Source organism: Eublepharis macularius, chromosome 13 (assembly GCF_028583425.1).
Source record: "Eublepharis macularius isolate TG4126 chromosome 13, MPM_Emac_v1.0, whole genome shotgun sequence".
Classification (NCBI taxonomy): Eukaryota; Metazoa; Chordata; class Lepidosauria; order Squamata; family Eublepharidae; genus Eublepharis; species Eublepharis macularius.
In genome coordinates, this window is record NC_072802.1 from 72,309,757 (window position 1) to 72,323,466 (window position 13,710).

At 43.2% G+C, this 13,710-nt stretch overlaps 1 protein-coding gene across 1 annotated transcript in view; it reads left to right on the top strand.

The window, feature by feature from the left end:
• Window positions 1-13,710, top strand: part of MYO1H (myosin IH) — a 55,009-nt gene that overhangs the window by 13,409 nt on the left and 27,890 nt on the right. Inside the window, exons 4-10 of the mRNA XM_054996243.1 lie at window positions 5,020-5,100; window positions 7,057-7,236; window positions 8,731-8,829; window positions 10,407-10,520; window positions 11,221-11,292; window positions 11,385-11,504; window positions 13,609-13,676. Of these exons, the coding sequence (XP_054852218.1) occupies window positions 5,020-5,100; window positions 7,057-7,236; window positions 8,731-8,829; window positions 10,407-10,520; window positions 11,221-11,292; window positions 11,385-11,504; window positions 13,609-13,676 (734 nt within the window). The remainder of the gene's footprint in view (window positions 1-5,019; window positions 5,101-7,056; window positions 7,237-8,730; window positions 8,830-10,406; window positions 10,521-11,220; window positions 11,293-11,384; window positions 11,505-13,608; window positions 13,677-13,710) is intronic.

Genomic DNA, 13,710 nt, shown 5'->3' on the forward strand with positions numbered 1-13,710 from the left:
TTAGCTGAATACCTGGGGAAGGAGGAGGAGGAAGTTGTGGCTATCCTGGACGTGGTATATCGTGTAAATTCAAGAATTGCGACCCAGAGGAAATTACCAAGAGATGTGATTGTGCAATTCACGACCCGAAATATGAAAGAGAAGATTGTGACTAAACAGTTTCAAGATCCATTGGAGATTGACGGCAAGACGATTATCATTATGAAGGAATTACCCAGATCGGTGTTATTGGATCGGAAAAAATATAAGGCGCTAATTCAGATTTTGAAGGACATGAAAATCAGGTATAGATGGGAATTACCAGAAGGAGTGTCCTTTGAATTTGGAGGGGCCAAAAAACGCATCAGATCTGAACGAGAGATGGAGCGATTTATAAGAGACAATGAAAAGGACTTACCAGCAACAAGATTATGATTATGGAGTGTAAAGTTTTATCTTGGAATGTAAATGGACTTAATTCACCGAATAAGAGAAAAAGCATTTTTCACTGGCTATTAAAACAAAAATGTGATATTGTATGTTTGCAAGAGACCCATATTCGAAAACAAGATGTAAAGTATCTAAAATCAAAAAAATTGGGCAATGATTTTGCAGCGGCCTCTAATAAGAAAAAAAGAGGAGTAGTGCTTTATATTAAAGAGGAGCTGCAGCCAAAGTTTGTAATGAAAGATGTGGAAGCCAGATTTATAGCAGTGGAATGCGTATGGAATTCAAAGAGAGTGCTGGTAGTTGAAATTTATGCACCTAATGGAGCAAAAGAAAGCTTCTTTGAGGATTTAAGGAAGCAACTAGATGAACTTTCATATGACCAGATAATACTTGCTGGAGACTTCAATGGAGTGACAAATTTGGATTTAGACAAAAAATCATCAACTGCACAAAAGAAGAGAGGACTGCTACCAAAGTTGTTTTTTGAATTGATACAACAGGAAACCTTAGAAGATGTATGGAGAAGACAAAACCTGAAAAGCAGACAATTTACGTTCTACTCCGCAAGACACTTTACACTATCGAGAATTGATATGATCTGGGCCTCAAAAGACTTAGCGTTATGGACTAAGGAAGTGGAAATAATGCCGATGGTAGGCTCGGATCATAATCCAATTATGTGGAAATTGGGGAGAAGGAGCAAAAGGAAAGGATGGAGAATAAACGAGGACTTACTTCAAGAGGGAGAGAATATGGAGATGCTGAGAAGAGAGACAAAGTTCTTCATACAATACAACATGAATAAAGAAGTACCAACCAACAAGGTTTGGGACACTTACAAGGCGGTAATTAGGGGCATACTAATGGACTTAAATGGAAGAGCCAGAAAAAAGAAAGAGGAGAAGAGACAGGAGATTATGGAGAAAATAAAAGCCAAAGAAATACAGTTAAAGAAGAGACCAGGGAAAAAGAAAATTTATCAGGACATTAAAATATTACAAGAACAGCTGACAGCAATGAATAATAAAGAATTGGAGTGGAATCTTAAAAGACTGAATCAAAAAGGGTTTGAAGGTGCAAATAAACCTGGGAAATATTTGGCATGGCAATTGAAAAAGAAAAAGGAAAAGAAAATAATAAATAAAATATGTGAAGATAACAAAACGTATTTGGAACAGACATCCATTAGTAGAGCCTTCTATAAATTTTATGCTAAATTGTATAATAAGAAAGAGGTGAATAAAGAATCAATAGCGACATATTTGGAGAAAATGAAGCTCCCAGTAATCTCGGAAGCGTGGAGAGACAGACTGAACAACGAAGTAATGGATGAGGAAATAAAAATGGCAATACAATCAACAAATTTGGGAAAGGCGCCAGGGCCAGATGGACTTACAGCCAAATTTTATAAGACAATGGCCAACGAACTGGTACCATTCCTAAAAGAAGTGATCAATGGAGTATTAAAGGATCAACGGATTCCAGATACCTGGAAGGAAGCTAACATTTCATTGATCCCTAAAGAGGGCCAAGATCTGACTAATGTGAAAAATTACAGACCCATATCCTTACTTAATAATGACTATAAAATCTTTGCGAAGATACTGGCAGAGAGAGTGAAGGGATGGCTTTCGGAAGTTATTGAGGAGGAACAAGCAGGTTTTTTACCTGGTAGACAAATCAGAGACAATTTAAGGACAGTGATCAATGCTATTGAGTATTATGATAAGCGTTGTGACAAAGAGGTTGGTTTCTTCTTTGTTGATGCTGAAAAAGCGTTTGACAATTTGAACTGGGACTTTATGTTTGCCACTATGGAAAAGCTACAAATGGGAGAAAGATTCATAAGAGCAGTTAAAGAAATTTACAGAGACCAGAATGCAGCAATTGTGGTGAATGATGAGACTACTAAGAAATTGACTATAAGTAAAGGAACAAGACAAGGTTGCCCGTTGTCTCTGCTGTTATTCATTTTGGTATTGGAGATACTGATGATACAAATACGACAAGATGAAGAAATCCGCGGAATAAAAATAAAAGATTTTTCTTATAAGGTCAGAGCATTTGCGGACGATATAATGTTAATTGTGGAAGACCCAATGGAGAATATGCCAAAAGTGATAGAGAAGATCAAGGAGTTCGGAGATTTGGCAGGGTTTTACATTAACAAAAAGAAGTCAAAGATACTATGCAAAAATATGACTAAGCAAAAACAACAACTGTTAATGGAAATAACGGACTGTGAAGTAACAACTAAGGTGAAATATTTGGGAATTGAACTGACTGCAAAGAATATAGATCTATTCAAAAATAACTACGAAAAATTATGGACTCAGATTGAGCAAGATTTGATCAAATGGAATAGATTGAATTTGTCATGGTTGGGAAGGATTGCAGCAGTTAAGATGAACGTGTTACCAAGAGTAATGTTTTTGTTACAGACAATACCAATTATCCGAGACTCTAAGCAGTTTGAAAAATGGCAGAGGAAAATATCAGACTTTGTTTGGGCAGGCAAGAAGCCTCGAGTGAAAATGAAAGTTTTACAAGATGCAAAGGAAAGAGGCGGAATGCAACTGCCCAATCTAAGACTTTATTATGATGCAATCTGCCTAGTGTGGCTGAAAGACTGGATGACGCTGAAGAATAAGAAATTATTGGCCCTAGAGGGATATAAAAAAATATTCGGATGGCATGCATACCTATGGTACGATAAAGTGAAAGTGAACTCTATGTTCTTACATCATTACATACGGAAAAGCCTATTTGCAACTTGGAAGAAGTACAGAGACTTTCTACAAGAAGGAACCCCCATGTGGGTGGTTCCATATGAAGTAATAGATCCGAGAGCTGTCGATACTGAGCAACAGTGTTTAACATATAAGGAGATAACCCGAATAGAATCTTCCAAACTTAAAATAAAGACACAGGACGAGTTATCACCCAACTATGACTGGTTTCAGTATAGGCAGATCAGAGATCTCTACAACTTGGACTGTGCAAAGGGAGGCATAAGAACAGAGAATTCGGAACTAGAGCAGACACTTTTAAAAGAGGATAAGAAGGAAATTTCCAAGGTATACCAAGTACTGTTGAAATGGTATACTGAAGATGAAATAGTTAAAGTACAAATGGTGAAGTGGGCCATAAATTTTAATAAAGAAATAACAATGGAGGCATGGGAACACTTGTGGAAAAACACAATGAAGACTACAACGTGTACTAATATTAAAGAGAACATTTACAAAATGATCTATCGTTGGTACATGACACCAAAGAAGATTGCGCTAGGGAATTCGAACACTTCTAATAAATGCTGGAAATGTAAAAAACATGAGGGCTCTCTGTACCATATGTGGTGGACGTGTGAGGTAGCTAGGCAGTACTGGGGAGAAATAATAAAAGTAATAGGTGAGATTCTACAATTTCAAATCAATAAGAACCCAGAACTCCTGCTACTAAACTTGGGAATGGAGAACATTCCAGCCCAATATAGAACATTGTTATTTTACATGACAGCAGCGGCCAGACTTTTGTATGCGCAAAAATGGAAAGTACAAGAAGTGCCAACTATTGAGGACTGGACTTACAAATTGCTGTATATGGCCGAAATGGACAAAATGACAAGAAAATTGAGAAATCTGGACCCAGGACAGTTCAACACAGACTGGGAGAAGCTGAAGCAATATGTGTTGAAGAAATGGGAGGTGGGAGGAGAACTGTGGCAGTTTGAGAACTATTGAAACATGACAAAATGTAGAGGGGGGTGACTTTACCAGAGGGTAGAGAGAGAAATGAAAATGTCTAAGCAGTTATCTTGTTAGATTGTTATATATAGAAAAATATATAGAATATGGATAGAAAATAACTAACTATAAGGACCGACTAATTAATATTGTTTCTGGTATAAACGTGTAACATGTTAAATTGAATAAGTCTACCTGAAGAAATATATGGATCAAATTGATTGATAACTTTTGACGATAGTTATATAGATGTATAATTAAAGAAAGAGGAAATTAATAATATAATTAAATATAACTAAGGTAGAATGAAGACAAGATATGTAGAAAAAGTAATATACAGAATATAAGTTAAATTGGTTGACTTATATGAATGCATGGATTATATGGTTTATATGGTATATGGTTTATAGAAATATTTGAAACCAGGAAATTATGAAATTATGGAAAAAGGGACAAATTGTTTGTCTAATACGGAAGAAGGGACTTAAAGATAGGGTACAGAGTGCTAAAAATAGTTAAAGAATTATTGCTTAGATTAAAGGGAAAGTATATGTTTGTTAGATAGATGAATTTAAAATGAGTAAGGGAAAAGGGACAAAGGGTTGGAAAACTGTTGGAAGTCAAAAAAAGGGGGGGAAAGGGAGGGGGTTAGAAATTGGGAAACGGGAATTGATTGTAATGTGAAATCAAATGATTCTAATTCCAATAAAAATTTTATTAAAAAAAAAAGAAAGAAAAAAATCCGCAAGAATTCAACAAGACAAAAAAACAACATTTTTTTCAAAAGATAAGCATGGCAAACATTATTTACTTTTTTCAGGTGCATGTTTATATTTTTTTCCAGGCTTTTGGAAATGCAAAAACGCTATGCAATGACAACTCAAGCAGGTTTGGAAAATACATGGATATCCAGTTTGATTTTAAGGTAAAGGAAAGTGTGTGATGCTCTTGATAATAAGAAAATGCATCTTCCCTTATGTGGAGGTTCTTCTTTAGCGGTTTGAAAAGGCTTACCAGATGCTTCTGTGTAGCAACGCTATCTTCCCTTCTGTCTCTGTTTCTTTCCTTCTGCATCCTGCTATGCTCCACCAGCGAGCAGGCCTTCTAGGCCAGCACTGCCTACACAGACAGTTTGCAGCAGCTCTTCTGCATCTCACACAGAGGCCTGTTGCAACCTTGCTGGCCGAGACCCTGTGGCCAGATGCCCAGTGCATGCTCTCTGTCCATGCTACAGCCTTGCTCAGCAACAGAAATGTTTCTTTGGGGCATAAAAGTGAGCTCTGAGCAGGCCTTATAAGCAACCTATAAGCAGATGTCCATCATCATCACCAGGGCTTTTTTTCTGGGAAAAGAGGTGGTGGAACTCAGGGGGTTGCCCTCGGAGAAAATAGCCACACGGCTGGTGGCCCCGCCCCCTGATCTCCAGACAGAGGGGAGTTGAGATTGACCTCCGCGCCGGAGGGCAATCTCAACTCCCCTCCGTCTGGAGATCAGGGGGCGGGGCCACCAGCCATGTGACCATTTTCAAGAGGTGCCAGAACTCCGTTCCACCGCGTTCCTGCTGAAAAAAAGCCCTGATCATCACACCTGGCCAGGTCTGAGCCAAGTCGCCCCCAGTGGCCCTAATGGTGGGTGCAGACTTCCTTGACACCTCGCAGGCCAGCTTTGTTCAGACTCAACTGGCAGCAGTGCAGGAAGAAGCAATGAGCAAGAATGTGCCCGTCATCCGTGCCACCTGCACCTGTTCATCTGTGAGCACTGCCAGAGCGCGGGTTCATTTTCTTCTGTCTCAAGTACACCTGATGCGTGTTTAGCCACAGGTGCGTAACTGTACTTGCAGTCAGATGTATACATAAATCAGGACTTTTCTTCCTTTTTTCTTTGTGACCTCTAGTATTTAGCACCTCTCACATCTGGGGAACTCGCCTTGAACAGCTCTTGCTGGCTTGGTGCTGTGAGGGAGCACTGGGGTGGGGTGGGGTGGGGGAGCACCTGGTTTCCCTCCTGACCCGTTTTTGCCAGCAGAAACAGCAGCAAGGGAGGGGTCTTTTCACCCTCTTCTCTGACTCCCTGTGCCCTAGAAAGGATACATGGAACCAGAGAGAAGGGCGAGACCTTGCCTCCCGCCACTGTTTCTATTGGCAAAAATGAGGCAGGAGGGAAACCGGAAACTCCTCCCCCCCCCCAGCGCTGAGCCAATGAGAGCTGTTTAAGGTGAGTCCCCCCTCAATCAAATGTGCTCTGTTTTAAGGCAACTTCCCCCATGTACATCTTTCTGCGTGTATGGCTGCGCAGCCATGACCCAACATATATCAGGAATACAGTGCAATTGCACCCTGAGTTAAAGGCCTTACACCCCCTTCTCTTCATTTGCATGGCAGTCAAGGCAAGTCAGTGCTCTTTCTTCATTTATTTTATTTTATTTTATTTTATCACATTTCTAGACCTCCCTCCCCGTCAGACAGGCTCAGGGCGGTTTAACAACAGTTTAAAACAATAAAAACATTATAAAAACATTATATCATAAACAAAATTGGCGGGTATAAAATATTAAAATACAGCATTTTCCTGCATGGGTGGTGGAAGGTCTTCAGTGGTATGGCCGGCGAGAGGACAGCCTAGCCCCCACCAAATGCCTGGCGGAACCCCTCCGTCTTGCAGGCCCAGCGGAAAGATAACAAATCCCGCTGGGCCCTAGTTTCCTCAGACAGAGAGTTCCACCAGGTCGGAGCCAGGACCGAAAAGGCCCTGGCTCTGGTAGAGGCCAGGCGGACCTCCCTGGGGCCAGGGACCATCAGCAGCAAGTGCTTAGTGGCTGATCGAAGCGACCTCCGGGGAGCATGTGTGTCACCCCCTAACCCTTTTTTCTCTTTGTTCTTAGGGGGCTCCTGTCGGAGGGCACATCCTCAGCTATCTGATTGAGAAGTCGCGCGTTGTTCACCAAAATCCTGGGGAACGGAACTTCCACATCTTCTACCAGTTGCTGGAAGGAGGGGAAGAGGAGCTCCTTCGTGGGCTTGGGCTGGAGCGGGATCCTCAGAAGTACATTTACCTAATACAGGTTGTGTGGTCCTTTATGTACCTCCCAGTCTGTATCGCTCTGTTCCTTAAGCCGCTGGACTGACTTTGGTGCTTCTGAGGCACATGAATCTGTGCGTGCAGCAGAAGGGTGTGTTAACAATAACAACAACAGCATTCAATTTATATACCGCCCTTCAGGACAACTTAATGCCCACTCAGAGTGGTTTACAAAGCAGTGACCCTGTGAGGTGGGTGGGGCTGAGAGAGCTCTAAGAGAGCAGTGATTGAGCCAAGGTCACCCAGCTGGCTCAAGCGGAGGAGGGGGGAATCAAACCTGGCTCTCCAGATTAGAGTCCTGCTGCTCCTAACCATTACACCGACCTGGTGTTGAAGTGGCCTGTTCCAGTTCAGACTGCAGGTGGTGAAATGGCATATTTGGATGACGTGCCCCCATGTATGTGAAAAAGCTCAGCAAATACAGTACCGCAGCACAGAAAAAACAAGCTCAGCTGTTTGTATAGAGTCATTAACAACAACAACAACAACAACTACTACTACTGTGCTTATATGCCACTCATCTGGAGAAATTATTGTCCCACTCAGAGCAGTTAACAAAGTCTGCATTATCCCCACAATACAGCTGGGGAGCTGGGCTGAGAGGAATGGCTTACCCAAGGCCACTGGTTGAGCTCCTGGAAGTAGTGGGAGTTGAACTAGTAGAGTGCTGACTCATAGCCCTAGCACATAACCATTATGCTACAGCTGTATAGTGAAGCATTCATAAATGCAATTCTGCAGGCAGAAGTGATACAGTCCATTCTACCACCTCATTTGGTGATAGGCATAGAACAGGCCATGCTCTTCTGAACTAAAAATTGAAGAGATGCTTACATTCAGCTCACACCACTCTTACGTCCAATGCATTGGGAAAGAGAAAACTTTCTCTACCTTTGGAAGAACACCACTCATTTCTGCAAGAGTCACTGTTATGACTGTGCCTCCTGATTTTTGTACAGAAAGGAAGCCAAGATCAGTAACTCGTGCAGAGATGCAACAGGTAGCCGGGCATCTGTGCATGAAGAGTGATGGAATGATCCATTTGTGCATTGTCTAAGGAGGGTGCTGCATTACCCATCTCCAACAGGCTGCTGTGGCCTGGTTTACCTTCCTTGTTTCTTTCAGCTCACAAAAAGCCTGCAATTATTTAATTATCTTTTCATGGCATGCTGTTGAAGTTCAGTTTTCAATGAGCTTCATTGATCTGGGGCGAATGTTCAGACCACCCACATGGTTCATGAGTTCTTGGGGAAGGATTTCACCTAGAATCCATGGCATGGCGTAGAGACCACCTTCCAAAGCAGCCGTTTCCTTCTGGCTGTAATTTCAGGAGATCGCCAGGCCCAAAGTGGACGTTGGCAGCCATGGGATTGGCCCTAAGGAGCAGACTTGAACACAGGGCTCTGTCCAAATTCTATAAACTGTGCAGCACTGACTCAGTAAAGGGTTCGGTCACCATCTTCACTTCCTCCCTCAGGGAAGCTGTGCCAAAGTGTCTTCCATTAACGACAGGAGTGACTGGAGAATGGTCCGCAAAGCATTCACTGTCATTGATTTTGCAGAGAAAGATATCCAGGTAAAAGTGAAACCAAACTGTGAAGAGGCGGGGAAGGGGTTGGGCTTATTTTTTAGTAATTAAAAAAAATCCCAAGTGGTCAAATTCCAAGTAACAGAGTCAGGGCTGGTGCCAGGGTTTCTGGCGCCTGAGGCGAGATACCTACTTGAGCCTCTTGCCCCCTGTGCATGTGCAAAGTGCATGTGCGCTCTGGCCCTGTGTGATGACATCACTTGTGATGTCATTGCGCAGGAGTGTCCCCCTCACCTGAGGCCTGTGGCAGTGGCAAAGGGGCAGGGAGGTGGCTTGCTTCCTCGCTTGCTGCCATGCTGCTTGGCTCACCGGGAGCTGAGCTGAGGCAGGCGGCAGTGGCGAAGGGGCAGAGCGGTGAGAGGGGACACGGCCCGCTTCTGGGTTTGGGGGCATCTCCTTCAGACTTCAGCGCTCGAGGCAGCTGTTGGCACCGCCTCCATGGATGTGCTGGGCCTGAACAGTGTCACCATAATAATGCAGCTATAAATATCTAAAATAAACAAATAGCAACATAATGATCATAGAATCACAGGGTTAGATCTCAAGGGTCATCTAGTCCACCCCCTGCAAAATGCAGGAAATTTCCAAATACCTCCCCTCCTCCAGATAAAGTGGCCCTTACTCCATGCCCAGAAGATGTCAAAACTCCTGGGCATGAAGTAAGGATCACTGTGTGATGATAGCGGTAAAGTAAAAAAGATGGAAGCAGTGCCCCTTGAGAGGCAGATCCATAGCATATTCTTTAAACAAATTACCAATGAGATAAATAGATAAAAACAAGTAGCTGGGAATGTGACTAAATAAAGCAGATGTGGCCCATTTTCAAGTGACAGTGAAGGGTCTGGGAAGTGCCTGCTAGTGGGGTCACTGCCAGCAGGCTTCCAAGAAAGTGTCTGCTACATTATACCGTGTTTATTTCCTTATTCTTGGATTGGGTAACTCGGTTTTATTGCATTGCTTGTTCCGTGTGTTGTGGTGGTCTTTATTACATTGTTTCAATAGTTCTGTAACCTACCTAGGAGAGGGAAGGTGACGTGGTGTAGTCCAGTCTCATAAGCTAATCAGGGTTGGCTCTTGGATGGTGGATCACCAAGGAAGACTCTGCGGAGGAAGGCACTGGCAAACCGCCTCTGCTTCCCACTTGCCTTGAAAGCCCCTTGCTGGAGTTGCCATAAGTCAATTACGACTTCACTGCACATACATGAATGCATAACCTACTTTTATTCTCAGTGCGAAAAGAGGACCATTTATTTACTTCAATTGTGAAGTTTTAGGGTCAACCTGCCCCTACCTGGGTGCTTCCACTTTCCTTCTCCCTTGAAGGGAGCTTTAGTGATCCGGATATTTCCTTGCCGGGCTTCTTCTGTGGCTAGTGGAAGAAAAACAAATGCTTTTGTTAAATGAAGGCTGAAAATCCTGGAGTTCTTCCAGCTGCCGTCTTGTGGACGGTTTCAGATGCACAGAGTGGAGCGATACTTTCAGGCACCTGAAGTGACCCAGTTCTTCCTTCAGCAGCTGCAGCGCAGTCTTTGATTTTTATGGCTGTCATGTCTCTTTGGCAACAGAACCTCTTTGGAATCATTGCAAGCGTCCTGCATCTGGGCAACATTCAGTTTGAGGAAGACAGCAATGGCCATGCCATCATCACCAATGGCGCCCAGATCAAATGGATCTCCAAGGTACCCACTTCTGGAGGAGGCAGCTTTTGAGCTAATTTAGGGGGAAAGTTGTTGCAAAACGTTTTTGCAAAAAAAGGTGTTGCAAAAAAAAAATCCTAGAGTGTCACGCTAATGTCACTTCCTGGTTCATGCCAAAAGTGGCATTGTGGTGTTGTCCCAGAGTCTGTTTTGCATGTCCCCATTCTCTATAGCTCCTACCAGTCACCATCTCTTGGCTGGCGACTCCAGGTGGTAGGAGAGGAATAGCTGCCATCGGGGTAGGAAGGTTCAGACTTCTCCACCCACATGGCAGCCATTCAGGCTTTACTACAACCTTTCCCAAAACTTTGCAGCAAAGCAGGTTTGGCGAAAGATGGGAGAAAAGGTGGGGAAACCCCAAGAGGTGCTCAAACACACCACAATGCACCGGGGAAGAAAAGGAATAAAACCCACTTTACACAGCCCTGAACTCTATGCAAATACTGTAACTGGTGTGGAAATGGCCTTCCTTTCACAAACAGAAATCATGTGGAATCCAGTCCATCAGCTGTACACTGCCTTGGAGATCCAGTAACAGATAGAATGGTGGAATATGGATATTTTAATAAATACTGAAATTTTAATAGGACTGAAATGACAGAATGCATATTGTGCAATCCACAAAAACAGATGTTTTAACTGTTTTGTTTGTACTGAGGGTGTCTATTCTCTCTTGTTCTAGCTCTTGGGTGTCCATCTATCCATTCTACAAGAAGCTCTTACGCACAGGAAAATTGAGGCTCGGTTTGAGGAGGTACAACCTGCTTTCCCCAGCCCGTTTGCAGAGACAGGAAATTTCAGATTCAGCAATGTCTTCACCTGTGTTTTTTCCCTTCCTCCCTGAAGGTTTTGAGCCCACTGAATGTAGATCTGGCGTATTATGCTCGAGACGCCGTGGCAAAGGCAATATATGGACGGATGTTTACTTGGCTGGTTAACAAAATCAATGGGTCTTTAGCAAATAAGGTTGGTACTTTCAGTTCCTAGCACTGGATGAACGCCAGTCGTTCCATTTTGTGCTGCTTCTGGGTTTTGGTGCATTAGAAGTTCTGTTCTACATCCTTCAAGAATCCACTGTAAATTTCTGTGAACTTTGTGTGGGTGAGCACACATGCACACTTTTATATGTACTCCATATATCTTGCAATTCATATTCTAAAATGAATATCTAAACGCAGATCCGTTGAGTACTCCACATGACAAAATCCAGGCCTGCTTCCACACTAGGGTGACTTTTCATGGTTGTTTGGTTGCTGATGTGATTCTGTGGGAAATTGCCCTTGCATCGGAGATTCCAGACAGCCCGGGGTAATCTATTTGCTCTCCAACTTTAGTGGTGGCTTCCCTTTCACACCTGTTGTGTATTGAAACCACACCCTGCTGTGTTTTCATGTGACTTTCAGGATTCTTCACCCACCCTGCTTTTTTTTCCTTTTAATTATGAGGCGCTTTAACACAATATCTTTAAAAAACTTTTTAAAAACCATGTATTTGCACACATCTCTAACAATCCTCTCCTCCTCCCTAAAAAGCAGGATGATGATAACAACAACAACATTGGATTTACATCCCGCCCTTCAGGACAACTTAATGCCCACTCAGAGCGGTTTACAAAGTATGCCATTATTATCCCCACAACAAAACACCCTGTGAGGTGGGTGGAGCTGAGAGAGCTCCTAGAAGCTGTGACTGACCCAAGGTCACCCAGTTGGCTTCAAGCGGAGGAGCGGGGAATCAAACCTGGCTCTCCAGATTAGAGTCCCGCTGCTCTTAACCACTACACCAAACTGGTTGCGCTGTGGGTGATTCTCTTCTGTTTTTTTTTTTTTTAAATAAGCGTGAGTAACACTGGATAGGAATAACGCAATACGTAAAAAAAAACCTTTTGGCATTTAAAGATCCACCAAAGATCCGCCTCCTTTTCTGTCTAATAGACAAGCTATCCTCTTCTGTTATGCTAATTGTTGTCAGGGGCTATGACCAGTTGTGGTCATGAACAAATTAAAAGAGTAGCTGAATAGCTCTTCACTGAAACCGTGCAATTTTGCTGCTTTCCCTTCAGTCATAGAAAACTCCTCCTGCCCATAGTGTCCTGCCCAGAAAATGCTGCTTTGTACAGGTTTAAAATAAAGCTGGTTGTGTATGGGTATGTGGAAAGAACGGGCTGTTAATGATCTGTGCACAATAGAGGAAGATATGGAAACATGGGATAAAAGTGGGAAGCCCTTGGTGTGGAATCAGCCTAGGATACACCAACAGGAAATGGATGGAAAGAATACACATCGTGTTCCACTTCTTCCTGTGGGCTGGTCAGCATGGAGAATGCATGGCCGTCGTCACATGGGCATCTCTTCTGTTAAATTTACAGCCTATAGCGTCCTACCTGCTATCGGCACAGTAACGTTTCTTTGGGTCACCTAACGGCTCTTCGCACCACCAGCTGTCCACACCAAAGCACTCTGTTCTGTTCTCTCTAACCGCGCAGAAGCAGCTCCCCCCCCCTTTTTTAAAATTCCGCTATAACGGAATAACAGCATATAAACATTCCGTTAGAGCAAAACATTACGACCCTTTTGTTTTTCCAACTTTGAAATTATATAAATAGCCCTTTGCCCGCAGAAAACTCCCTGTCTGGCGTGGTCCCCATCGCTGAAGACTCTGCCATGGCGATTGAGTCATTTTTACTTCAGCAGAAAGTCTGCATTGTGTTATGTCGTTATGGCGTTATAAGGACATAATAAAATTTAAAAAAGGGGAGTCGCAGGAAGAAATGGATTCTGGGATTGAAGGGAGGGCATAGGACGTTGCGAGGCGAAATACATCGATGTGAGGCATTCACACTGAGGCACAAAATAGCGCGACTATCAAGCACAAAGCAGACGAGAGAAAATCGCTGCAGTGTTGGAATAAGGTGGGTGTTTGCCGGGAAATAGCGCCATTTTAGCGCTAAATAAAAGCCAGTGTGACGACGGCCCATGACTGGCTTCTGCGTGTGGGACGCAAAGCTGACAACATGTTTGCCGCCAGGAGAAGGACTGAAAAGAGTTGCTGAATGTGCTTTGCTTGGCAGGATCTCACCAGGAAGACGGTGATTGGGCTGCTGGACATCTATGGCTTTGAGGTTTTCGAGACAAACAGGTGAGTGGGGTGGAAACTAAACTCCTGTGGTCTT